Source organism: Alligator mississippiensis, chromosome 2, assembly GCF_030867095.1.
Source record: "Alligator mississippiensis isolate rAllMis1 chromosome 2, rAllMis1, whole genome shotgun sequence".
Taxonomy (NCBI): domain Eukaryota; kingdom Metazoa; phylum Chordata; order Crocodylia; family Alligatoridae; genus Alligator; species Alligator mississippiensis.
Genome location: NC_081825.1, coordinates 2858334 through 2885272, shown reverse-complemented (window position 1 = coordinate 2885272; position 26939 = coordinate 2858334). Strand labels below are relative to the sequence as shown.

General features: G+C 56.3%; 2 protein-coding genes across 3 annotated transcripts; one reads left to right on the top strand and one right to left on the bottom strand.

Annotated features, from left to right (window-relative positions):
- The first annotated feature begins 1313 nt into the window (after nucleotides 1-1313).
- LOC109285911 (C-type lectin domain family 4 member F) lies at nucleotides 1314-13449 on the top strand. 2 transcript variants are annotated; one of them, XM_059721401.1, is made up of 6 exons: nucleotides 1318-2573; nucleotides 7317-7409; nucleotides 8344-8559; nucleotides 9236-9360; nucleotides 12412-12530; nucleotides 12980-13449. In XM_059721401.1, exons 1-6 carry the CDS (start codon nucleotides 2510-2512, stop codon nucleotides 13140-13142), a joined length of 780 nt encoding a protein of 259 aa, XP_059577384.1. In that variant the 5' UTR covers nucleotides 1318-2509; the 3' UTR covers nucleotides 13143-13449. The 2 variants fall into 2 exon arrangements, with proteins under 2 accessions (XP_059577385.1, XP_059577384.1); XM_059721402.1 differs by lacking the exon at nucleotides 7317-7409 and having other exon boundaries at nucleotides 1314-2573.
- A 7240-nt stretch (nucleotides 13450-20689) lies between these two features.
- AP5S1 (adaptor related protein complex 5 subunit sigma 1) lies at nucleotides 20690-23747 on the bottom strand. Its single transcript, XM_006276132.4, has 3 exons — nucleotides 23693-23747; nucleotides 23221-23411; nucleotides 20690-21593 (listed from the first exon to the last, which is right to left on the bottom strand). Exons 2-3 carry the CDS (start codon nucleotides 23403-23405, stop codon nucleotides 21167-21169), a joined length of 612 nt encoding a protein of 203 aa, XP_006276194.1. The 5' UTR covers nucleotides 23406-23411; nucleotides 23693-23747; the 3' UTR covers nucleotides 20690-21166.
- Nucleotides 23748-26939: the final 3192 nt, after the last annotated feature.

The window sequence follows — 26939 nt, the reverse complement described above, 5'->3', positions numbered from 1 at the left end:
TCCTCCGCCCAGAAGCAGCTGCATGGCCGTGGCATGGCAGGACGGCCTGGGTGCACCTTGCCTTCCCTAGCAGGATCCATCCAAACACCCTTTGCAATGTGGGACCCCCCTCCCCAGCAGCTCTGTGGGGTGGATGGACGCTGTGCCCTATTTACAGATGGGAAAACCGAGGTAAAGGGCAGCTGCCATCCACGTTGGAACCACCAGGCCTGCCTCTTCCCAGCATCCCCTTGGGGGTGGCATCTCCCAAAGTGCTTTGCTCCATGTATGTGCATCCTCCCGGTGTTCTGTGTACCGCAGAGGTAGTATGGGGGGGATTTTCCCAGAATGCATTGGGACCAAGAAGCATCAGCGCCCCTGGGTGGGCCTGGTTATTAACCCCTGGAGCACCAGGGCATTTGCAACAGGGATGAAATCATTGGCTCCGTGCTACAAGGGGAAACTGAGGCACAGAGCTGGGCAGGGGTCTGTTCACGGTCACCTGCACAGCCCTGGGAGCCTGCTCAGTGCTGGGTCATGCCGTGCATGTAGAGCAAACCTACCCCAGGGCTGTTCCTCCTTCCCAACCCCCCACCCGCAGGGTTCATGGCCTCCAGACATCAACGTGCAGCGCCGAGCACCCTGATGGCCCCGCACACGATGACCCCGGGGGCTTGCCAAGTGCTATGTGACCTATCTCCCCCACCAACCCGGGTACCGCACAATCCAAGCCCACATGGCACCGGGATGATAGGGAGAGGGCGGCTCATCCTCAGAGCACAGGATGGGAAGAACTTCCCCCACTCGAGCCCCTGCGGTTGCAAGCCCATAGACCCGCCGTCCCCCAACTCTCACACTGACTATGGGGTGCAAAAGCAGACAGGGTAAGAGCAGGGAGATGCAGGCACTGCCAGTGTCAAAGCATCTGCTCACACATGCCCAAAGGGCCCTAGGAGAAGAACCAGGCCCCCCAAAAGACCCCAAACTAGGTCCCACGCCGGGCCGAGAGATGTGGTAGGGGGTCTAGTGCCAGCAGCGCATTGGCACGGTCATCAGACCGCTCCGGCCCATCCGAGGGGGACGGAGCTCAGGTAGCAGCAGGGGAACCCCAGGCTGGACCCGGCTACTGGACCAGCACGGACTCGGGGGCACGGGCCAGACCCAGGGAGACACCAGCCCCTGCTGCAAGCAGATCCAACACGGTTCCCTCCTGTTGATGTTTAAACAGCCCAGGAGCATCCTGCTCTGCCCCAGCTCACCCGGGCTGCCTGTATGCTTGCGCCCCTGCCCCAGGCAGGCACGGTGAGGCTGGAGGCCCTGGGCACCGCACTTGTCAGGAAGCCTCGACCCCGGGCAGCATGAATCACCCCGCGGGTGGATGCAATGGGGCCCAGCGGCCGTGCCGAGGTCACGCGGCGGGGACCTGTGCCAACCTCCCGTCCGGCTCACTGCACGCCCGCCCGGGTTGCTGTTTAAAACCACGAATCATAGAGCGTGGGAGGGAGCACAGCTGCCCCGCTCCCCCTGCCGCGGCACGTGTTCGCCTTCCCTGGCTGCTCTCCAGGCCCGAGGCAGGGCCAAGCACCAGGCGCGAGCAGCACGAGTGGCCGTCGCACGGGGCCCTGCTACACCCTCCTAGGGCCTGCAAAGATCTGGCAAGAGCTAGGAAGGGGCAAACCGGCGATCTGGGGGCTGTGGTTTCTTGGGCAGCTTGGGGGTCCAGCCCAAAGTCACTTCTGGGGACATTCATATCACTTTTGCCCCTTGTAGGCAAAGGATCGCTTTGAGCAGGGCGGAAAAGAGGGTCCTGTTCTCTTTTTATTAATCGCTTCTCAGCGCTGTTGCAAAAGCATCCTGATTCCCCCCCGCCCCAGGCTTTTTTCCACCGCCTCCAGCTCTGTGCGTCTCAACCAGGGAGCCTTGAGACCCTTTCCAGGGTGCCATGGGGTGCCCGCCATGCTCGGTGCCAACACGATTCACGGGATAAGCCCAGGGAGTGCAAGCAGGAATAGGGCAAGCAGCTCTGCTGAGCTCTTTGCACAGAGGAATTGCTCCGGCATTTTTCTGTTGTCGAGTAAAACAAGCCAAAAGGAAGAGCTGGCATCTTCTAGGGGCCTGGAGCCCACCGAGGAGACCCTCAGGGTTGGGGACCGCTGCTCTCGCCTCCATGCGTTACTCAGACGTTCTTTATGAACGGAAGCGTGATATGAACTGCAGGGCCAGGATCGCATCCCCCACCGCTGAAATGCAGCTGCCTCTGGGGTGAAACGCAACAGCCCCTTTTTCACCCCACACCAGACCAGGATTTCAAAAGGCGCCGAGAAGGACTGGGTGCTGGGAAAGGAAACAGCGGTCAGGCGGCTGGACCCCAGCTGTGGTTCTGTCTGCACCAGATCACGTCTACCGGTGTCTTGCTGGTTGTGATTAACCCCGGGTGTCGGGGCTGCAGGAAATTCCAGCTGCCTTGTTAAAACCCACAAAGGAGGAGGAGACTTTTGCAGTTGCAACCAGGGCCTTAATACTATGATGCATGGCACGGGGTGGAGGACGAGGCCGTTTTCACCCAGGAGCCCTCCAGGCTGATGGACCGGAAGGTAAGATGCACAGGGAGCTTTGGCTTGTGTCTGCTTGTGGGCTGAGCTCTTGCACTTTAAATCCATGCCCTCTCTTCATCCAAATTCCCTTGCGTGTGTAGACACGCCCCTGTTGGGGTTGGGGAGTGGGCATTTAGGTGCTTCCCTGGGGCCAGGCTGAGACCTGCCCAACTCAAGGCATGAAAGGAGTCGCAGCTGGGTGGAGAGGAGCAAAGAAAGGGTTAATCCCCCCTCCCTGGGCCCCGGCCTAGGGGCCGGGCTTGGCGGCCACCCATGCTGGCCTGGAAAGACCCGGCTTAGGGAGCATCTCACAATGCAAAAACTGTCCAGCTGGCAGACACGCCTCCTTCCAGCTCAGCCACTGGTGAGGCCCCTGCCTGCAAATGAATGCGGCACCAAAACCAGAGGAAGCACCGGGAACAGTTTCAAGCCAGAGCTTTGTAGCTGGTTGGTGCATTTTATAGCTGGACAGCCATTTTTATCCCATGACCGTTACTTTGCAAGTGTGGCCGGTTTACATTCATTGTGCAGTTCACTAGTTCATTGCATGGTTATTGCTTTGCACGTGTGGCCAATCTACATTCATTGTACGATTCGCCAGTTCCTTGCACGATGATTACTTTGCACGTGTGGCTGGTCTACATTCATTGCGCGATTCACTAGTTTAATACGTGATGATTACTTTGCACACGTGGCCAGTCTACATTCACTGCGCAGCTCACTAGTTCATTGTGTGACGATTACTTTGCACTTGTGGCTGGTCTACATTCATTGCGCGATTCAACAGGTCATTGTGTAATGATTACTTTGCACGTGTGGCCAGTCTACATTCATTGCGCGATTCAACAGGTCATTGTGTAATGATTACTTTGCACGTGTGGCCAGTCTACATTCATTGTGCAATTCACTAGTTCACTGCATGACGATTCCTTTGCACCTATAGTCACACTACATTTATTGCGCGATTCACCAGGTCATTGCATAGTGATTACGTTGCAGATGCGATAATCACTTCCTTCCACCCGGCCGTGCCCCAACTGGGAGCACAAGGACGGAGCCGAGACTGGGAACTGACCTCTTTCATGGCACATCAATAGCAGGTTGTGGGCTCTGCCTTCCCCAGAGCTGGCTGCAGGGCCGAAGGAGGAGCGCTGCCACGTGCACCCAGAGCTGCTTGCTACAGATCTACGGGGCTGAGACACAGGAGCAAGTGCAGAGATGCAGCCGGGGCTACAGGAAAGCCGGGGGTAGCGGTTAAACATCCTAGCAGTCAAAGCAGAGAGGGCATGGTGTGGCTACTATAGAAAGGCCACTTCCCCAGCATACCTCAGTTTCCCCAGCTGGTACACACAACCCTGGGGGTGACATTACATGCAGCTAACGGTGCAAAAAGCCCTTGGAGGGAAGGAGCTGGCGGAGGAGAGACCTCAGGAAATGACCCCAACTGAGACGCAGTTGCTCTCGGTGTGGCCGGAAGCAGAGGTCTAGGGAGTCCGTGGCAGAGCCCTGCTGCCCGGTCTGCAGGGAGCTCATGGGGGGCATGGGGGCTTCTGGCTGCTCCCAGCTCTCCCAGTGCCCCCCAGACTGGCTTCCCTGTTCGGAGGTGGAGGGAGCTGTGCCTCGGTCTCGGAAGTAAAGAGGCTTTGCTTTCAAACCTGAGACTGGAGCTCCTTCTGCTGTCCGTAGGGGAGGAAGAGCACCCTGAGCTTCATCTCTGAGAGGAAGAAGAGCATCCAGGGCTTGGCGCAGCGGGTACCTTCGCAGCAGAGCTGTGACCAGGGGCTGGGTTGTGTGGCTCTCACACCTTAGTTGGGGTGGTATTCACACCAGACCCTGCACAGGGTCTCCAGCGATATCCTGGCCAGCTCAGGACCTCAGGTCCCATACAGAATTTATGGTCCTTAAAACTGCAGCTGTGTTTGCCTTCATATGATGTGCAATGTCTGCAAAGGCATCGGAAACAACACCAATAATTGCAGAAGCACAGAGCAGCCGGGCCAAAGGACGGTGGCCCGAGCGGCGCCAACCCCCATAGGAAACATCCTGTGCTGATGAAAGCAAAGCGACTCTCACACCTCGTGAGGGTCGCGTTCACACCAGACCCTTTATATGGCAGATCTCCCCTCACACACCCACAAGCAGTTTGCAGACTTCCTCTGGGCTCAGCGCTGCAGCCAGGGCTGCTGGCTTGAGTCATTTGCTTAGTCGGAGACAGGATGGTTCAAATCAAGGCTTGCATGGCAATACAACCCACCCTCCGGGCTGAGGGAACAGGGCCAGCTCTTGGCATGGCGCTTCAGGGGGTCTGCCCTGAGGACCAGGACCTGGAGGGCTTCAGTGACCAGGAGGCACTGGGAGGGCAGCACGGCCGTGCTGAGACAGTGCCCCGAGTCCCAGGAGGGGATATCTAGGGAGCGGGCGGCAGAGAGGCCAAGCAGAAGGAAAGCTCTTCACATGCTGCTGCAAACAGGGAGGAATGGGTTCAGAATGAGAAGGTGGAGGGTTTTTAAAACCTTGGAGGAGTTGAAGCCCCGGGTAGACAAAGCCTTGTCTGGGATGATGTAGTTGGGGCTGGTCCTGCTTGGAGCAGGGGGTTGCACTAGATGTGACCTCCTAAGGTCCCTCCCAGCCCTCGTTGCCTGTGAGTCTATGACGCTATTCCACGGGCACGTTGGGAGGGTCCATGGTGCCAACGCTCAGGATTTAGTCACATGTCTTGCAAGACCATGCTGGTTTCTGGCCATAACAGATGCCACCTTGTGAACTTTCCCTTATGCAAAATGACCACTGTCTCCCGTTGCGGTCAAGGGTGCTGAGGCCAGCAAGGTGACCATCTTGTCCCCTTTAAGGCAGGGGCAGCTGCCCTTCATACAGGTGGCTGCCAGCTCCTGGATTTAGGGAAGCCGCGGCAGGAAAGATGGATGCCGTGGCTTGGCGCGGTGGAGACACGATGGCCGCAGGGCTTTCCCTTTCAGCTTCCAGGCCCAGCAGAGACATAAAAAAGCCCTTAAAAAAGCTCTTTATTTTAGGGCAGCATAGGACTGTTCAAGCCACTTTTGGGACCTTTCGAACCAAGAACCAGAGCCACCCACCCCACACGCAAACACATGCCCAAGCTGCGGCAGGGTCTGTCCGTCCTGGATCAGCCTCATCACCCATCTTCAGACACATCTATAAAACAACCATGGTTGACAGCTATCCTTCACCGCGAGGAAGAAAATGTCTCCGAGAATGACCTGCCAGGGTGTGAGAGCTGCTGTGCATGGCAGGCGCAGGGAGGACGTGTCCCGTGGTGCTGGGATGCGGAGCCGGGCTGATTGCCCCGGGCATATCCGTGCAGCACCAGTGGCTGCCCACGGGACCCGGGACACGGAGGTTTGGGTCCCTGCGTCCCAAGGGATCAGGCTCTTGCCCCCAGGAAGAAGGGCAGCCGGGCTTTGGCCGCTGTGCAGTGTGGTCTCTGCAGCACGGCGAGGCTCAGCACGCCCCAGGCAGCTGCAGCGAGCACTGTGGCTCACGGCTTTCCTGTTCTGCCCAGGTTGCAATTGCACCTCTGATCAGAGGCTTTGCTCTGTGCACCTGCCTGGCGTGAACCGGCTGAGCTGCGCCTCTGGACAGCAGCTCTCAGGAAGGGTCAGCATGGAGATGGAGGCTGTTTATGAGAATATAAAGGGGAACCCGCGAGACAGCAGCAAGAAGAAAGCCATTTATGGGAACCTGAACACTGTCCAACCTTCCCACGGAGGTCCAGGTAAGGGCTGTGCCAGCCCAAGCCTTTGCCCTCATTTCCCTGCTCCTCTGTGGTCTGCTTAGGAGAGGAACTGACCTGCTCAAGAGCTGATGCAGATTTAGGGGATTTGGGTGGGTCCTGGCTTGGTCTGGAGCAGCTCAGTCCTCCCGAAAGAAGGAGCTGCCGACTCCGAGCAGCCTGGCCCCTTCCAGGCAGGGCCTGCCTCTGAGACTGGCCACGTCCAAGGGGTAGTTGTGAGAAAACCCCAGCATGGGGCAACTGTGGGAGAGCCTGGCCCTGGGGGAAGCGTCTGCCGGAGCCCAGGCAGGGGGATCTCCGAGGGGCTCGGATGCCTCGTCCTGGGCTGTGGCTCTCGACACGGCTGCGAGCACTTTCCCATCGTCTGCTCAGCCCAGCTCCAGCGTTCCCTGTTACCCAAGGGGGGTGAAAGGGGTCCTGGCTGCAGCATCCCATGGAAATGGCCTTCTTTCCCCAGACCCAGAGTGGCCAGAGGCACAAGATGCTGCATCCGGCAGCTGCTCCGGCATCCTCCTTACTTCCATCCTCCTGGTGCTGGCCATCTCCCTCCCTGCACTCGCCACCCTCTGTAAGTCCGAGCCCAGTACCCAGTTTCTGGTTTTGCTTCTCTGTTTAAAAAGCCCCAGTGTGGCCTTCGCCTCGCTGTGTCCTATGCGGTGACCCATGCACGGAGACTCTGCTGGGCTGATCCTGTGATAATGTGAAGCTGTAGGTCCGGCTGCCTGGGGCCAGAGGGTGTAGGGAGTGCTGCCCTCAGGGATGGGCTGCATGGGGCAGGAAGCTTGAACCGCTCGTTCCTCTCTGTGACCCATGCGCTGCAGTTTCCTGCGCCTACGTTTCCTGGAGCTCAGAGCACAGGCAACGCAAACCCCCACGGCGTAAAGGGGGTCTCTCCGGGACCGAGGGGCCCATCCTTCCTCCTCCGACAGAAAGCTCCTCCGTTCCCCCCTGACCCCAAGCTCCTGTGATTGCAGATGTCCAGGGATGGAGGCAGCTGCAAGAGGTCAAAGCAACCGTGCAGGAAATCGCCAGCCACCTGCAGCTCAACAGCACGGTGGAGTTGGAGGGTGAGATGGGGAACAAGGACCGTGCTTGCGTCTCCCCGGACTCCAGTGGTGCCCGGGTCCCTCGAGAGCACCTGGGTGCACATGGGGCTGTGCCCGGCTGCAGCCTGTGGGTCGTCTCCCACTCACCGGGGCCTCTTCTCTGCCTCTGATCCCCCTATTGCCACGGCCATGTCCCTGAGCCCCTTTCTCGGGGGAGCCTGCTGCTCAGGGAGGCCTTTCTCCTCTGGGCAGCAGCAGGTCAAAGCTTGTCTCTTCGGGGCTGCAGCTGGCAGTCTGGTCCCAAGGGCACGCTCCTGAAGCATGCTGGGCCCTCCCTGCTGCTCCATGGTCCAGGCTGTGGGGTCCATCCAGGTCCCGCTGGACTCCTGGCTGCCCTGCCGGAGCTCACTGCCCACTCCTCTTCCACGCCGGTCTGGCTGGGGCAGCTCAGCTCAGCTCCGATGCCTCCTCCACCCTTCGCCCTTGCTGACCACCCTGGCCTTGACCGCACGTCCCTCCTCGCCGGGCCCGGCTGGCTTGTCCTCTGCCTCCCAGCTCCGTCCATTTGTTTCTGGGCCTCCTGCAGCTCTGCTGCCTCTCAGTCACCCAGCTTTGGTGGCCCAGGTGGCAGGGGCCTCAGCCCTTGGGCAGCCCTGTCCTGGGCCAGGCTGGTCCTTTCTATACAGGCACGATGTGGGAACTTGCCCCACGATGTCCCCAGCTTTGGTCTCAGCAGCAGGCTCTGCGTCCTGTTCTGTGATCTCCCATCCTCCCACGCTCCAGTCTTGGTCCCGCGTGGCTTTGACCCTGCCCGTATGGGGAGACCGGTAGCACAGGGAGACTATTTCTAGCTGAAAAGGGTTTGCAAAGGAGCTTCACGAAAGGGTTGGAGTCTGAAAAGCCTTCCCCTCTCAGGTGAGGCTTATGACGCCAATGAGGTTTGATGTGTTTCTAGGTGCTCAGCTACTGGACAACATCAGGAAAAGAGTCTCAGTGATAGTGGAAGAGTTCGGAAACGTCACTGCAGAGAAACAAGAAACCCAAGCCCGTCTGGACAGCGTCACTGCAGAGAAACAAAAGATCCAGACCCATCTGGACAACGCCACTGCAGAGAAACGAGATACCCAGGCCCGGCTGGACCATGTCATGGCCTTGCAAGAGTCGCTGAAATGTGAGCATAGTGAGCGCTGGCCGCAGGGAGGGTTGGGGTTGCACCTGCTGGGGCCTGGCAGCACCTGAGGCTGCAGCCCCCAGGGCTGTTCCCAGATCCACTCCCCAGCCCCGAATCCCTCCTCACCAAATCCAGGTGTCACCATGTGCAGCTGGAACAGATAGTGGTGCTCGAGGGAGGGAGCTGAACTGAGCCAGTGCTGTGGGAGGCCAGAGGTCGGGTTTCACTGGACACCAGGCCTGCCAGCTCCATGCCCACAGTGGGTATCACACCATGGCCCAGGGCTGGGTCAGTCTCTCAGACCCTCCCCAGAAGCAGCTCCGGACAGAGCGCACTGAGGCCAGGGCCCCTACAGCACCAAGGCCGTGAGCAACCAGGTGCAACACAGGAAAAGTGCTAAAAAAATGCTGATGTCGAAGCAGGGGCCTTTCCCCTGCACGAATCCCCAGCACCATGAGGGGTTCTCCCCTCTTCTGCAAGAGCAATGCTGCCCTACTTGGCTGGGAGCTCCCATGCTTCACCCCAGAGGTGGCTGTGTTTTACTGCTCTGAATATCTCCAATCTATCCCCGTTGCATCCACCCTAAAGAGTGCAGTCCCTGGGCACTGTGCCGTCACCTCATGCTCCTGACCTTGATTTCTGCTCTTTGGGACTGCTCTGACCACGTGCTCTGCAGGCTGGGTGTATCACAGTGGCCACTTCTACTACTTTTCCCAAGACCAGAAGTCCTGGGCAGAGGCGGAGCAGTTCTGTGTGTCTCAGGACTCGCACCTGAGCTCCATCACCTCGAAAGAGGAGCAGGTGAGCGTGTCAGAGCCACCCACGGCCAGAGGTAGAAGCAGGACATGCAGCACCTCCCAGAGACCCTTCTCTCTGGGCCCAGGGTGCGCTGTGAGAAGGGAGGTCACAGCCTCTATCACTGCTGAGACTCTGCAGCTGTCCCGCCTGACATGATCTCCTCCAGCTCTGAGGCCTGGGCAGGGAGAAGGGAGATCCCGAGACAGAAGAGGATGGGCAAGGGGAGGGGAGCACAGGAAACATTGCCTGCAGGACCCGGGCATGCAGCTTGTAGGACCAGGCGGTAGAGTGTGAAGGGATGGGGGAGAAGCTGGTCTGAGGAAGGAGAAGTCTTCCCTCCCAAACCTGCCTTCCCTCATGTTGTCGGGCCCCACGGGTTCAACAACGCATGGCTCCAGCCTGTTGTAGAATCACAGACACGGAGGGCTGGAAGGGAGCTCAGGGGGTCACATCTAGTGCAACCCCTGCTCCAAGCAGGACCAGCCCCAGCTACATCATCAAAGCTAAGGCTTTCTCTACCCGGGTCTTAAACACCTCCAAGGATGGAGATTCTGTTACACTGTTATGTAACAATGTTAAATTGCCAATCGTTCAAACTGCGAGTGAGATCTTATGAGGGGGATAAAGCAAAGTGCCACATTTATTGATGAAGCACTTAATACACACACACACACACACACACACACACACACCCACCACATTCATACCCCAATTTCTGTTCTGCGCTGGTACACGTTACCAACCATATTGGTACTCAGATCAACCTAGTGGCCAGCCAAGTTGATTGTGAGTGGGAGCCAGGCTCCTGCCGGTCCATCTCGTCAGACGAATCGCTGCTCCAGGATGACATGCAGAACAAGACCCAAAATTGATACATCTCGCCCAAGGTTCCATCTAAGGTGTGCATGTGTGCGGCCATGCACAACTAAAAGTTTGGCCGCACACAGCCTTTCCAAGGCCATGGGGCTGGCACAGGCTCTGCGGGCTCCGGGGAAGTGCTCCGCTCCCCCGCATCAGGGCCGGGGAGTGGAGCGCTTCCCTGGAGCTGGCGGAGCCCATGCAAGCCCCCTGCCCAGCCTCCATCGCTGCCTTGCCTCACCTCGGGGAGGAGTTGCTGCCTGCCCCAGTGAGGCTCCACCGGCTCCAGGACATTGCTCTGCTCTCCCGCATTGGCTCAGGGAGTGAGGAGGCATCTTTTATCTGTCTGTGTTCTTCATCCAGTCGCTAGCTGATGTTTTCCTTTTCCACAAACACACTCTTACCCATACAGCATACAAAACAGTAAAAGGTCAAGCACTTATGTCAAGCTACAGAGCAATGCAAAATGGAGTTTCTTAAGGCAATGCAAAACTCAAGAAAATACATAAGATTAAAAGCAATAGGTAAAAGTCTATTTCCATGTTATTTACCTAACATCAAGCTGTTTTTTATGCTTTTGCATAACATTCACTTTTTTGATCCTTGTTTTGAATGGATCACTTTATAATTTTCACAAGGCTATATATTATAAAGCAATTAAGGCATGTGATTTTAATTTAAAATACATTTGTTTTATTCAACAACACATACAACACATTACAATTAGCATTATTTTAGTTAGTATAGAAAAGATGATGATAGAACATTTCGGACCGCTGTTTATGATGGTGACCACTCCTTGACAATATCATACCAATGATGTGTTATCATTTGTGTAGCTTGCTTAGATACTTTTAGAATTTTTGAACCTTGGTGTAAAATAGTTATAATACGCATTTGTTTTTGGTTTTGTGCTGTAGTAGTAAGATAGCTAATTTGTGAAATCTTTTGTAACCAATAATTTAAGGTAGTTCAATTGGTTTCTAAAGAGAAGTGGAAATTCATTAAATTATTTTATTTTCAGGGATGATTTGCTTTAAGACGCCTGAGCAATTTAAAATGTTTAAAAAAAAAGTAACAAAAACAAAATAATATGTTGATAAATTTTAACAAAGCAAAAAGAAATAAGCAATAAGCAAGGCTAAGTTAAAATATTCAGGGCTCATGCTATGCAGTTTTCAGCATTATGTGCAGTTTATGTGTGTGTGTGTGTTAAATAACTGGTTATGTTCTATTTATGACACACAAACATATCAAAAACAGAAGAACACAACAACAAATACAACTGAACACTGTTTTTTCTTCATGGGTGTTTTAACAGCCACTGGTTTTTTTAGTTTATTGGTGTTATTGGGCATTCTGTGGCTTTAAAATAAATTTAAGACATTAAATTGCATACACCATAGAATAACTTTAAGATCACTAGGCAGGAAAGACAACTGGGGAAACTTGTTGAACATCATGAGATTTCTTTTGGTCCAGTCCTCCAATTTGTCGAGGTCTCTCTGACTCCTAGCCCTACCCTCCAGTGTATCCAGTGCTCCCCCCAGCTTGGTGTCATCTGCAGACTTGCGGAGGGTGCGCTGCATCCCATCTTCCAGGTCGTTGATGAAGACATTGAACAAAATACCTTCTGTCCTGAGAGAGGGAAGTGGTCTATCACAAGCAGGCACCTAGTGATAAATGGTCCTAGACCTTCTTGGAGGTTGGGCCAAGCCCACTGCTCCTGGCTGGTTGTCCATGCCGGGCACTGGACATCCTGCCTCTCATGCCACTCTTTCCCCTTGCTCAGGATCATGCTGATCTCCGTCTTTGGGGTCAGGAAGGAATTTCCCCCCTGGTCAGATTGATGTGGACTGAGGTGGGGGGTTGCCTTCCTCCATAGCAAGGGGTGGGACTCTTCTTCTGGGATCTCAAGCATATATCAACCACACTGGCAGCAGCAGGACGTTGGTAGCTGCAGGGATGGGGTGGGGGTGACTGTCGTCTTGCTCAGAGATCGGACATGGGGGTTGTCTGGGCTGGTTTGGACAGGGCTGACCCTGCCTCAGGCAGGGTTGGACTGGATGTGACCCCACAGCTCCCTGCCAGCCCTGCGGCTCCGTGACTCTAGCGTGCCGTGCAGCCAGGCCAGCACCTCTGCTCCCGGCAGGCTGTTTCGGGCGACGTGTTCATGCTGTGCATGATGTTGTGCAGGAATATCTCTCCAAGAGGACCCAGGGGAAAGCACACTGGATTGGACTCACAGACCAGAAGTCGGCGGGCACGTGGCTCTGGGTGGACGGCACCAAATACAGCGAAGCACAGAGTGGAGAGTGAGTGGCGTGCAAGGATTGTGGCCCGGGTTTGGTTGGGTGATGAGCTCTGCAACGCTGGGCTGTATCTCCTCCGCAGGAGTCCAGCTCAGCGGTCCTGATCCTGATGGGCCCGGTGCTCATGGCCACCAGAGACGTGCGAGAGAAAGAGCTGCTCCCACCAAGGCCCCTGAGGTCTGGGGAGCAGCCCAAACACGGGGTCTGTGCTCAGGGTGGGCGAGAGCCACGGGCAGAGTCACATTGGGGGAGCTACCCCATGCCCAGGGGAGCCACACTGATTTACACCAGCAGAGTCTGGCTTGGGCCACGGCAGGACTGCGGGGGCAAGGGCTGAGTGGGCAGCCACTCTGTCACCCTCGGAAGCCACGTCCCTGGTCCACGGCCAGCTGGCCGCAGATGCTGAAGCCGGCTGTGTCTCTGCCCCATCCACCACACTTGTTTCCCCACAGGTTCTGGGCCCCGGGTCAGCCGGACAGCAAGACCCAGGGGCCGGGAGGCCAAGCGAACTGTGTTGAGATGAAGGAGAGTCAGATGGCGGCATGGAGCAATGCCAGCTGCACTGCCCGTCACCACTGGATTTGTAAGAACGCCCTGAGGCAAGCCGTATCCTGACCCCCCAGAGACAGCCTCCAGCCCTTGTGCAGCAGGGTCCCTGCGCTGGAGGGGCTGGGTGGGCTCTGCATGGCCTCGGGACCCTCCAGGGAGTCCTGCATGCCCAGCTTGCATTCTCCTTGGGCCATTGCCCTGCTTTCTCACCCTCACCTGCAACAGCCCTATCTTGGCCCTTCTCATCCCACTCCCTCCCTGCTGCTGTCGCCCAGGGGGGAAGGTGGGAAGCGCATTAAGCACTGCCCCTGCGCACGTGCTCTGGGGCTAGCTAGAATAATCAAACATGCAAATAAAAATGGACAAAACCTGCCGTGGCTGGGATGATGGTGCCGTGGCTGGTGCTGCTCTGAGCTGGGGCTTGGACTAGATGTGACCTCCTGAGATCTCGTCACATCCTCGTTGTCTGTGATTTGTTGGACCCTGGCAGTTGAGGGTGGTGAAGGCTGCTATTCAATCCCCCTCGGTCTTCCCTTCTGCAGACTAAATGAGCCCATTTCCCTCAGCCTCTCCTCACCAGTCCTGTCCCCCAGCCCCCAAACATTGTCAATACCCTCCACTGGACTCTCTCCAATGTGTCCATATCCTTTCTGCAGTGGGGGCCACAGCTGGACACAGGACTCCAGATGTGGCCTCCCCAGTGCTGAATAGAGGGGAAGGATCACTGCCCTCCATCTGCTGGCACCGCTCCTACCGATGCAGCCCAGGATGCCGGTCGCCTTCTTGGCACAAGGGCACACTGCCGGCTCCTGTTCAGCTTCTTGTCCCTTGTCCCCCCAGGTCCTTTTCTGCAGAGCTGCTGCCCAGCCAGTCACCCCCCGCCTGCACCAATGCAGGGGATTACTCCCCGCAAGTGCAGGACTTTGCACTTGTCCTTGTTGAACCTCATGAGATTTCTTTTGGCCCAATCCTCCAATTTGTTGAGGTCTCTCTGGATCCTAGCCCTACCCTCCAGCATATCCACTGCTCCCCCCAGCTGGGGGTCACATGCACTTGTGCTGAGGGTGCGCTGCATCCCATCTTCCAGGTCGCTGACTTTCCTCCAATGATTCCTGGGTGGGTGCAGGACCTCTGGCTGGGCCAGGCCGCAGGCACGTCAGGCTGGACTAAGCCACAGTGCTGAGAAACCGTACGGAAGTAAGGGGCCCCTGATCACTGGAAAACCCAGTAAGAAAGGGAGAAAAACAAAACCACGATCATGAGCATAAAGACAGCGAGAGGAGTTTGAAAGCAGCAGCGACAAGTGGAAGCGAGCACTGACTAATGAGAGAGCAGGGGCGTGAGCTTGGTCAGCAGATGGACGAGGAACATCTCCCGAGAGAGATAAGAAGGGGCTCGAGACGGCAGGGGCAGGGAAGTGTAAATACAGGGGTCCCTGGTAGAGACCTAGGGGAGCAGGAATAACGTCTGGTGTCTCAGACAATAAACCTCTGGGCTTTCGCCACCCAACTCGTACCCGAGCTGTTTCCTGCGTCACCTTTGGCCAGCCCAACCCCAGCAGCCGCACCTCGAAAGCAGCAGCTACCAGATCCCCCCCAAGCAAACTCGGCCCCTTGGACCCGCGCTGAGCACAGAGGTTAGCTCCCTGGGCGGGGCACCCCACTCCCTGCAGCATCCATCCGGCACCCCGTCCCGGGCGCCCTGATCACAGCCTGTCTCTGGGGTGGGCGATTCGCTGCGAGGGGATCCAGCTGCTGCTTTCCCAGGGCTTTGCAGGCCTGAATAAGCCGGGCTCTAGCTTGCGGCTGGCCCGGCAGATGTATTCTTAGCTGTGGCTTGCGGCAGTGGCTGGTGTCACGGGTCCAGCCCCAGCCCCAGCGCTGCAGCGGAGCCGGGTGTGCAGGGGGCAGGAAGTGGGAGGTTTTAGGTCTCCTTTAGCAGAGAGAAGTGAGGCATTGAGCCCTGCACAAACCCAGGGAGCTGCACAATACTCCAGGCATTGCAGAGCTCCTCTCCATCGGAGCTGCATAATGCTCCAGGCATCTTTCTGCTTCAGGGATCCAGGTGGCCTGGCCTGAGAGACTTAGCCAGCATCTGTAGCACTTGCTCTCGAGCAGGTCCACAATAGTCCTGTTCTTACTAAACCGCTTATCTAGCAGGACCTGCATCCCTGGCAGTGCTGTGAGACAAGGGCATCCTCAAGGGCTGCTGCAGAAGTGTGTTGGAGGTACCGGAGGACGGCTGCCCCGCGGCGGCTGGGAGCGATCGCAATGATATAGCAGGGGCCGATCCCAGCGCAGCTGCCGGGCGCTCACCCTGCTCTGCCCAGGGCGGCCTCACAACGCAGCCGGCCTGTTTTCTGTTCAGGACACACTGAAACCGTTGGTGACACCGATGCTTGATCACACACACATTCTCTCTCTGCACAACTGTGTAGGCACCGCGAGTGAATTGATGAAGTGCTGCTCAGTTCGGATGACCAAACAGCACCCTGCAAGGGAAGCAATGATCTGAAAGGACCTGGGGTTATATCCCCTCAACTCTTGACCAACATATCGAACAGTGGTGGGCCAAGAACCGGTCCCGGGGACCTGCTGGACTCAGCTCAGTTGGCTCCTGTGTCCCCAGCCTGGTATAAGTGCCTTCCCTAACGGTCAGCCAGTTTTGCCCCCTGGACCTCTTAATTCAATATGCACTGGCCATGTCTACAAGTTCATTAATGCGCAGCAGTTACTACGCATTTAATTTAGTATTTATTTAATGAGGAACTAAGTAAGCATGCAGACAGTTACTGCACAGTAGCCCTGGTGAACACCGTTTTAGTGACACTGCTGCACAGTCACCTAATAATCCTGTACGGCAGCGTATTATCACTGTCTGCACGGTGATGCACCACTGCGCAGTGTTATTAGGCTATTGTGCATTAAGCATCCCATGTAGACACAGCCTCTAAGTGCTTTTTTCAATTCAAATTAAATCCATTTAATTCATTTTGGAACTCGTCATTTTGAATCTTAACTGCCCTCCTCCAGCGTCTGCACCGCCCAGCTTGAGTGTCACCTGCAAATGGAAGCGTTCCCTCAATCCCATCCTCCAGATCGCTAATAAAGACAGTAAATAGTAGTGGAGTCAGGACAAGACCCCTGGGGAACCCCTCTCCATACGTCCGACCAAATAGACACGGGACCATTGGTGACTCCTCCTTGAGAACAGCGATCCAACCACTCATGTATCCACCTTATAGGACTTTCAACTAGGCTGTATTTCCTTAGTTGACTGATGAAATAATAGGAGGCTGTGTCAAAAGCCTTGCAAAAATTGAGGCATATCATAACCACTGTTTTCTCCATGTCCACAGATCCCATTACCTTGTCATGGAAGGAAATCAGGCTGGCCAGGCATGTCTTGCTCTTGCTGAATCCACCTTGACTGCTTCTAAACATCTTGTTTGCCCCCAGGTGCTTCAAAATAGATTCCTTGGGGTCCTGCTCTGTGATCTTTCCCAGTACGGGGGTCAGGCTGAGTGGTCTGTAATGCCCTGGAAACTCCTTCTTGCCTTTCTTAAAGATGGGTTTGCCTATGTTTGCCCTTTCCCAGTCAGCGACGACCTCACCCAACCTCCGCAAACTTCTCAAAGAGAATAGCCAACGGCTGTGAAATTCTCCCTGCTAATCCCCTAAGTAGGATGCATCTCGTCCAGCCTTGCTGGCATCCCGCTTTCTTAAGTAATCCCTGCCCTGTTCTTCCACTACCCTATGGCGCTCATCTTCGCTCTCCTTGCTGCCAACTGCTTTTGCAATCCATCCAGTAGCTGGTTTTATTTGTGAGACTGAAGTAAGCAAGACATTAAATACTCCCGCCTTCGCATCATCTGTAATGACATTGCTCCGTGGGTTCAGTGGGTCTGTAGGATCTTCCCTCTGCATGCCCGTGCTACATGTTCATACTTTTTTCCAGCAAAACAGGCAAGTTTCCCCTTTCCCTCCAGTTCTTTTTTGATGTTCAATGCCTCAAAGTCAGGCCAGTCTTCTGTTGTACTCCCTGTACTTCCTTTGCATCCGGGTAGCCTGCTCTTTGGCTTTTCAGACGGCCTCCTTGAAGCACAGCCAGCTCTCCTGGACGCCTTATCCCCTCAGAATTGCCTCCCAGAGCATCCTGCTCCCTGAGCGGGTCGAGGTTTGCTTTTCTCAATCCAGTGGCCTTTATTTTGCTGTTCTCCTTCCTTCTTCCCCTCTGGATCTCAAGTTCCCTCATTTCATGGTCACTCTTCCCCAATTCACAGACAATGAGGGTTGAAGGGACCTCAGGAGGTCAAATCTAGTCCAACCCCCTGCTCCAAGCAGGACCAGCCCCAACTCCATCATCCCAGCCAAGGCTTGGTCTAGCCAGGACTTGAAAACCTCCAAGGCCTTAAAAACCTTCCACCTTCACATTCTCAACCCATTCTCATCGCCATTTTGCTAGGTTAGTTGTATATGAAAATACACATTGACTTTTTTTTTTTTTATCATGGTAGGTTTTGATTTAACGTAGCAAGTTAGACCACCTCCGACATGTTTTATTTTTACCGTGGCCAATTGTTCCACCAGGCTTAATTTTATCGTGCGACTTTTGTGACGTGTATTCTTGCACACAGCTAAAATGGCCATTTTCCCCTGTTCTGACATTTGTCCACCAGGTGCCCTCCAGCATTTTTTACTAGTAGGAGCACATTAACTAGTTGAGTTAAAGGTGTTTTGTGCAAAATAGGAAGGGGAATCATTGTGGTGCATTGTGAGACTGAAATAAACCTTGAGATTAACTTTAGCCAGAAAAAGCCAATATTGTGTACAAGCACCCACAGGCGTCTGAGCAGGGAGATCTGTCAGATAAAGGGTCTGGTGTGAACGCCACCTCCACGAGGTGCGAGACACCTTTGCTGCCACCAGCGGGGGGGATTTCCTATGGGGGCTGGTGCAGCTCGGGGCACTGCCCTTCAGCCCTGCTGCTGTGGCACCCCTGCTGAACCAGATGGGGCAACTGAAAACTGACGCCCAGGAAAAAGCCAACCTATTAAATAGGTACTTTGCGTCGGTCTTTCATCAGCCCCATGGGACGCCCATGCCCGCTACAGGGCCGGGAAGTCCGGGTGAGGGTGATCCCCTGCCCTCCATTAATGCTGACTTCATGAAGGAACATCTTGAGAAGCTGGATACCTTCAAGTCAGCCGGCCCTGACAATCTTCACCCCAGGGTACTCAAGGAGCTGGCGAGCATCATAGCCCAGCCTCTAGCGCGGATCTTTGAAAACTCTTGGCGCTCTGGTGTAGTGCCCGAAGACTGGAAGAAGGCCAACGTGGTGCCTATCTTCAAGAAAGGGAGGAAAGTGGATCCGTCTAAATATAGGCTCATCAGCCTGACTTCTATCCCGGGGAAGATCTTAGAAAAGTTTATTAAGGAGGCCATCCTTAATGGACTGGCCGACGCCAACATCTTAAGGGATAGCCAGCACGGGTTTGTTGCGGGTAGGTCTTGCTTGACCAATCTCATTTCCTTCTACGACCAGGTGACCTATCACCTGGACAGGGGAGATGAGATTGATGTCATATTTCTTGACTTCAAAAAAGCCTTCTATCTGGTGTCCCATGATCGTCTCTTGGAGAAACTGGCCAATTGTCGCCTTGGGTCCCCCACGATCCACTGGCTGGAAAATTGGCTCCGGGGTCGGACCCAGAGGGTAGTAATTGATGGAAGTCACTCATCGTGGTGTCCTGTGACCAGTGGGGTCCCCCAGGGCTCTGTCCTTGGACCCATACTGTTCAACATCTTCATTAATGATGTGGACACTGGAGTCAGAAGCGGACTGGCCAAGTTCGCCGACGACACCAAACTTTGGGGCAAAGCATCCACACCAGAAGACAGGCGGGTGATCCAGGCTGACCTGGACAGGCTCAGCAAGTGGGCGGACGAGAATCTGATGGTGTTCAACGCCGATAAATGCAAGGTTCTCCACCTTGGGAAAAAAAACCCGCAGCATCCTTATAGGCTCGGCAGTGCTATGTTGGTTAGCACTATGGAAGAAAGAGACTTGGGGGTCATCATTGACCACAAGATGGACATGAGCCTGCAGTGCGATGCTGCGGCTAGTAAAGCGACCAAAACGCTGGCTTGCATCCATAGATGCTTCTCAAGCAAATCCCGGGACGTCATTCTCCCCTTGTACTCGGCCTTAGTGAGGCCGCAGCTGGAGTACTGCGTCCAGTTTTGGGCTCCACAATTCAAAAAGGATGTGGAGAAGCTTGAGAGAGTCCAGAGAAGAGCCACGCGTGTGATCAGAGGTCAGGGAAGCAGACCCTACGATGACAGGCTGAGCGCCCTGGGGCTCTTTAGCCTGGAAAAGCGCAGGCTCAGGGGTGATCTGATGGCCACCTACAAGTTTATCAGGGGTGACCACCAGTATGTGGGGGAACGTTTGTTCACCAGAGCGCCCCAAGGGATGATGAGGACGAATGGTCACAAACTACTACAAGATCGTTTCAGGCTGGACATAAGGAAGAGTTTCTTTACTGTCCGAGCCCCCAAGGTCTGGAACAGCCTGCCACCGGAGGTGGTTCAAGCGCCTTCATTGAACACCTTCAAGATGAAACTGGATGCTTATCTTGCTGGGATCCTATGACCCCAGCTGATGTCCTGCCCTTTGGGCGGGGGGCTGGACTCGATGATCTTCCGAGGTCCCTTCCAGCCCTAATGTCTATGAAATCTATGAAATCTGTGCTTCTGCAATTATTGGTGTTGTTGCCAATGCTTTTGCGGACGCTACACATTGTATGAAGGCAAACACAGCTCTAGTGTTAAGGACCATAAATTGTGTGTGGGACCTGAGGCCCTGAGCTGGCTGGGATGTGGCAGCCTGAAAGGCCCAAACGACGCTGTGCCTAGGACCCAGCCCCGGCTCCCAATGTCCCGACCCAGAGCCTGAGGTGCTGCTACAGCCCCAGCCTGTCCCCTCCCTGCTGTGGGGGGCTGAAAGGACCACACACACCTCTTTACCTCTGCTTTCTTAAAGGGGGAGAAATGCCAAGTGATCAGACACCGTGTCTGGGCACGTTCCTCTCTGCATAACGGGATAACGCTCTACTTCTGCTCCGACCAAGCTGTTGAGGGCAGGGACTGCCCTTTGGGTCTGTGCCGAGCCCAGCATAGAGGCCCCCCAGATGCACTCCCAGGTCTGTAACAGGTCCAGGAAGGAGCCCAAGTGGTGAGGGACCAGCTGGGCCACATCACTGCAGCACAGCTGGAAACCCAGGCCTCCTAGCACAGCTGGAAACCCAGACCAGGGACAGCGGCATTTCATGAGAGCTGCAGCACAAACACCCGGAGTCCTGGCACCAAGGAGTCTGGGCCCAGCAGCAGCTGAGGGTCCAGCCTCCCAGGCTGCCCCTGGCACCACCCAGGCCCTGAATGCCCCCACTCAGTGCAGGCACCGCCACGTGCAGCTGCGTGGAGCAAGTACTGCAGGGCCCAGCAAGCAGGGAACTGAACCACAGGCCGAGTCAGCCCGCCAGGATCTTACTCCCGACGTGCCCCGTCCCGCCCCGCCCCACACGGCACACCGGGAACACCATTCACAAGCAGTGCAGTCCACGGGCTGCTTTAATCGGTCTAGTCAGGTGCCAATGCGGTGCAAAGGCTGTGTCGGCGCTGTTCCTTGCCCTGTCCACCCATCCGTGCAGGAAGGGGATGGAAGTGATGCTCCCTAAGCCCCAAGGCCTTTATCTGAGCACCCCCTAGGGCAGAGATGCTCGAAGCAGTGTCTACTCCCTGTGCTTTGCTGCTGGTTGCTCCTTGGCAGCTCTGACCTCCTTCCTGGCCTTGCTTTTATTTTCCCCCTGGCTTCCCCAGGCCCCTGCGTCTGTGGGGGGATCTCCCTGCAGGAGACAGGCAAGCTGGCTCCTAATCTCACACCAGCCAGAGAAAGGGAAGCTGGCTGCACTGCAGACTCCAGCCCTAGCTCCTGTCTAACTGGAGCAAGTGACGGGGGGGGGTTTCTGCCATGACCACGTGACAAGCAGCTGTCCCACGGTCTTCCCACCCCCCTGCAGTCAGAGCACCCTATTTGGGCAGGGTGGCGCTCAGCTCCCTCTCCAGCGCCTGCACGAACTGGTCGTTGAGGAACAGCAGCTGGCCGTGGGGCAGGACCTTGTTCAGGATGACCTCGGTCTTGTCGGCCTTGAGGACGATGTCACTGCCTGGCCCCAGAAGCCGGAGGTGGTCCAGGAGGTACCGTGCCAGCAGCCGCAGGGTGCTCTCAGCCAGCATCAAGTTCTCGTGCGGGTCGCACACCAGGACGAAGCCCAGGGACAGCACCCCCAGCCACAGCACCGTCTTTCTGTCCCCGAAGGGGTCCCCGGCAGGCAGACGAAATAGCCCGGCTGGGGCATCTTGCAAGGACATGGGCTCGTCGGGCAGCTGGAGGACGATGTCAGCGGCGGGACGCCCCGAGACCTGCTGCTGCAGCTTGCACATCGTGTCCACCTGCCTGGGACAGAGAGGGCAAATCGGTCACGGGACATGGCCAAGGAGAAGCAGGAGACCCTCCCAGCAGCAAGATAGGTCTTGGGGCCGGTTTTGTTCAATGTCTTCATTAATGATTTGGCAGATGGGATACAGTGAAGCTTCAGCAAGTTTGCAAATGACACCAAGCTGGGGGTAGTGGTTTGGATGGGGCTGATCCCACCCCAAGCAGCTCAGGGTCTGTGGCTGCAGGGGAGACAGCAGGGGCCATTTCCATCAGCCCCAGCAGAAGGGACGAGGGAAAACCAGTTATGGCAGGGCTGGACCAACACGATGGACAAGTCCTGCCAGCCACTGGGATGGCTTCGCATGGGCCTGAGGGAGCCAGCGTGGTGCTGTGCCAACACTTTGTTGATGCACGCATGGCCATGACATCACATCAGTCAGACCCCAAGCACGTAAAAGACCTTGCCTTGTGGACCATAGCCCTGAACAAGCCTGTAGCCAATTGGTGAGACCAGGCTAGTGTTGGGGTCTCCTGGCTGTGGCTTTTTGCTGGTACCACAGTCCCTGGGACATCAGCACCAACAGCACCCCAGTAACATCCAGTGTGGGGGTGAGGGAGCAGCAACCCATGCTGTGGGGCTGGCTGCAACCCCTGCTCCCAGTTCCTTCCACCTCGCAGACCCCAGCGCAGGGGCCTCTGGGGACTTTCGAAAGTCCCCTAAAGTTGGTGAAACCCCCTTTCCCTTCCCCTGCCTGTTCAGAAGCAGGTCCCCTCCCTTCAACCAGCAACCATTTCAGGGGCTGGTTTTCATCCCGACAGTCCTAAAGGGACCTGCCCCGAGCCTGTCCTGGGAGGGCTGCGGGGACCTCTCACAGAGGAAGCTTTGCCTGGTGCTTCTACATCCAGGGACAGGAAAATGGGAAGAGATTTCAGTGCTGGTCAGTCATCACAGCAGGACTGTGCCCAGCCCAAAGGCTCGACAGGCCGTACAGCAAATGCAGCTTGTGCTGGGGTGGAGGGGAGCGATTCTGAAAAGCTGGGGGGAGGATTGGGAGTAGCAGGCACAGGAGTGAGAGGCACCAGCTACCCCAAGCTCCTTGGCCCCTTGCAGCCAGGGCCTCACGAGGTGCAGCTGTGAGCGAGGAGGAACCGAGAGCCACCAGTACCCCCCACCTCCCTGGTAAACCACCCCCAGGGCAAGACACCCCTCCGGCAAAACATACACTGGGTCCCAAAGTCCCGTCATCACCGCCCCACCCCCCAGCAGGAAACCGAACGTGACAAAGACCCATCTGAGAGCTGGAAAAGCAGCCAGGCAGCCAGAGCCTGGGCAGAGAGCGCAGCTCATCTGCGGGAAGGGGCAGGAAACACGGCCACGAGCTACCAGGGGCTGAAGCCAGGCAGAGCAGAGTGGGATGGGAATAAAACAAGAGCTGCCATTTACTGGGTCTGACCCCACATCCATCCCGGGTCCGCGCAGGGTTTCCCCCGTTCCTCTCCCAGCAGCCTCCAGCACTGAGGTCCAGGCAAGTCTGCTGCAGAGGCCGTGCCCCTCGCTCCCTGCCCCCGAGCCACCGATGCCCCTTTCCCCCACGCACGTGTCCGAGCCGTGGTGAACCCGGCCGAGCCCCATCCTGCCCGCTACCTGGCGACAACCAGCATCCGCTCCTTCTGGCCCAGCCGCTCCCTCTCCAGCTCCTGCAGCCCAGGAGGCTCCGGCGCCACGTCCGGCCGCTCCGACCCGAAGACCCTGGAGTACAGCAGGCGGCAGGGCCCTGCCGCGTCCCCGGGCCGCGGGCTCAGCGTGTGCAGCAGGAAGGCGTGGACCATGGCAGCCTGGGGGGACACACATAGGGCTGCAACGAGGGGCCGCACAGGGCTGGGGGGAAGGAGGGCAGGGGCCACCAGCCCAGGGTTTCCGGACACCTCCTCTCTGGGATGCTCCCAGAATGCCTCCCACAAAAATGCCTGGGCATTTTTTTAAAAAATGATCAAATGTCCGGGATTTTGGTGAGCTCAGCTTCCAAGTCTTCTCCCGGCCCGCGCCAGCAAGGAGATGCATGCGGCTGCGGGGGGTACCCGCTCCCCCAGCACGCCCCGCAGCCGCCCGCACTCACCTCCCCGCGCAGCCAGGCAGCGCGCACGTGACTTCCTTTCGGAAGCTGACGTAGAGGAAACAGGCGGGGCCTTGGGCGGGCATCCCAGCTGCCATTGGCTCCTGCGGGCGGAGGGGCGGGGTGCCCGGCCGGGCGGGGGGCTCTGCGGGTGGCCCCAGCCGTGCCCGGCCGCGCAGGGCGAGGGGCTTGTACCCGACAGCTTGCCAAGAAGGATTTCCCCAACTTTTTGAGTTGTTCTAATAAGGAAGTGACCAGATTCACCCAAAGCCCCGTGTCCGCTGTGTCCTCGCACCGACACGGCTGCAGCCCACCCCGAAACAGCGGTCTAGGAAGCGTGGCCTGGGAGGAGAGGCTAAAGAAGCGGGGTTAAGTCGTCTGGAGAAGAGGTATCTGGAGGGGGGATTTCATCCCTGCCTTCGTTAGGAGGAGTGCAGATTATTCTGTGTAGATCCGGGGAACAATGGGCTCAAACTGCAGCACAGACAACTGAGGTCAGAAATCAGCAAGAGCTTCCTTGCCCCGGCCGCCCACAGAGGCGGTGGGAGCTCCACCTTGGGGTCTCCCGGAGCCACAGGCAGCTTCCTTTCCCCTCGCATCCCCAGACCCAGCCGGTGCCTGGAGGCACGTTGCAATATCTCCCGTCCTGCATCGGAGCCAGCAGCAGGGGCAGGTCATTGTCTTGAGCTGGGACGTGTCCGAAGCGGTCGTCTGCCCCTGACTGCAAGGAGGAAGGCCCACCAGTCGGTGCAGGACACGAAGCCAGTCGGCAGTAGGGATCTGGAAGCCAAGGGTCTGCCTAGATGGAGCTGGCCTGTATTTGGCAGGGAGCAGAAAGGCATCTCCACCCCAGGCGAGGCTGTGGCCTGGCTGGACGCTCTGCCACTCGAACAAAGGAGGATCTGCCCCACTGCTCTGGTTCACTGGACACCTGGACAGGCCTGGCTGATGAAAGGCATTGCAGTTTCTCAGGCATACAGCTGAGTGCCGCAAGACATTTGGATTGAGAAAAGCACTTAGAGAGGCCGTGTCTACACAAGACACCTAATGCGCAGTAGCTTAATAATGCTGTGCAGTAGCGCACCACCACATGGACACTGCTAATGCGCTACTGCACAGCATTATTAGACTACTGCACAGCAGCAGCAGCACCAAAAAGGTGTTCACCAGCGCTACTGTGTAGTAACTATAGTCACTGCACATTTACTTAGTGCCTAAGTACTAAATTAAATGCATAGTAACTGCTGCACATTAATGAACTTGTAGACGTGGCCAGTGCATATTGAATTAAGAGGTCCAGGGGGCAAAACTGGCTGACCGTTAGGGAAGGCACTTATAGCAAGCTGGGGACATGGGAATCAACTGAGCTGAGTCCAGCAGGTCCCCGGGACCGGTTCTTGGCCCACCACTGTTCGATATGTTGGTCAAGAGTTGAGGGGATATAACCCCAGGTCCTTTCAGATCATTGCTTCCCTTGCAGGGTGCTGTTTGGTCATCCGAACTGAGCAGCACTTCATCAATTCACTCGCGGTGCCTACGCAGTTGTGCAGAGAGAGAATGTGTGTGTGATCAAGCATCGGTGTCACCAACGGTTTCAGTGTGTCCTGAACAGAAAACAGGCAGGCTGCGTTGTGAGGCCGCCCTGGGCAGAGCAGGGTGAGCGCCCGGCAGCTGCGCTGGGATCGGCCCCTGCTATATCATTGCGATCGCTCCCAGCCGCCGCGGGGCAGCCGTCCTCCGGTACCTCCAACACACTTCTGCAGCAGCCCTTGAGGATGCCCTTGTCTTACAGCACTGCCAGGGATGCAGGTCCTGCTAGATAAGCGGTTCAGTAAGAACAGGACTATTGTGGACCTGCTCGAGAGCAAGTGCTACAGATGCTGGCTAAGTCTCTCAGGCCAGGCCACCTGGATCCCTGAAGCAGAAACATGCCTGGAGCATTATGCAGCTCCGATAGAGAGGAGCTCTGCAATGCCTGGAGTATTGTGCAGCTCCCTGGGTTTGTGCAGGGCTCAATGCCTCACTTCTCTCTGCTAAAGGAGACCTAAAACCTCCCACTTCCTGCCCCCCGCACGCCTGGCTCTGCTGCAGCGCTGGGGCTGGGGCTGGACCCGTGACACCAGCCGCTGCCGCAAGCCACAGCTAAGAATACATCTGCCGGGCCAGCCGCAAGCTAGAGCTCGGCTTATTCAGGCCTGCAAAGCCCTGGGAAAGCAGCAGCTGGATCCCCTCGCAGCGAATCGCCCACCCCAGAGACAGGCTGTGATCAGAGCGCCCGGGACGGGGTGCCGGATGGATGCTGCAGGGAGCGGGGTGCCCCACCCAGGGAGCTAACCTCTGCGCTCAGCGCGGGTCCAAGGGGCCGAGTTTGCTTGGGTGGGATCTGGTAGCTGCTGCTTTCGAGGTGCGGCTGCTGGGGTTGGGCTGGCCAAAGGTGACGCAGGAAACAGCTCGGGTACGAGTTGGGTGGCGAAAGCCCAGAGGTTTATTGTGGTCGGCAGCACACCAGGTGCTTCGAGTAGCAACCAGTGCAATGCAGCCGGGTTTGTCCTCGACGGGTCGAGACACCAGATGTTATTCCTGCTCCCCTAGGTCTCTACTAGGGACCCCTGTATTTACACTTCCCTGCCCCTGCCATCTCGAGCCCCTTCTTATCTCTCTCGGGAGATGCTCCTCTTCCATCTGCTCACCAAGCTCACGCCCCTGCTCTCTCATTAGTCAGTGCTTGCTTCCACTTGTCGCTGCTGCTTTCAAACTCTGTTATATGCTATTACCTGAGTTGCTCAAACTCATGTAGACTGGACAAAGGTTGAAAATTGTCGGCAAAACCCTGATGAGCATCCAGCCGATTTTCAAAACCGACTCTGTGCTGCAATTCAAAGACATACTGGCATTGACCCTGCTGCAGATAATATGCGAGGGTTAATAGTTACCACTTATGTAAAAAACTTACAGCCAAAGTTACAAGAAAAACTACAGCAGTTAGTACTGGGATGGAAAGGAAAGCCAATGACAGAGATTGTTCAAGCATGCATTGATTTATGGGAACAACAACAAGCAGAAAAAGAAAAACGTAAAGAACTTAAAACCAGCCTTATGGCTTTGCAAATCCAAGACTTAGAACAAAAACAGTGTACTGGTCCTTGCCCATACATCCAACCTCGTAAAAACTTTTATCCTGGGGCCCCAGCATCCGATCGAAACCCTCATTCACAAGTTAACTCAAGAACAAAAGCGCCTCCTTTCCAGC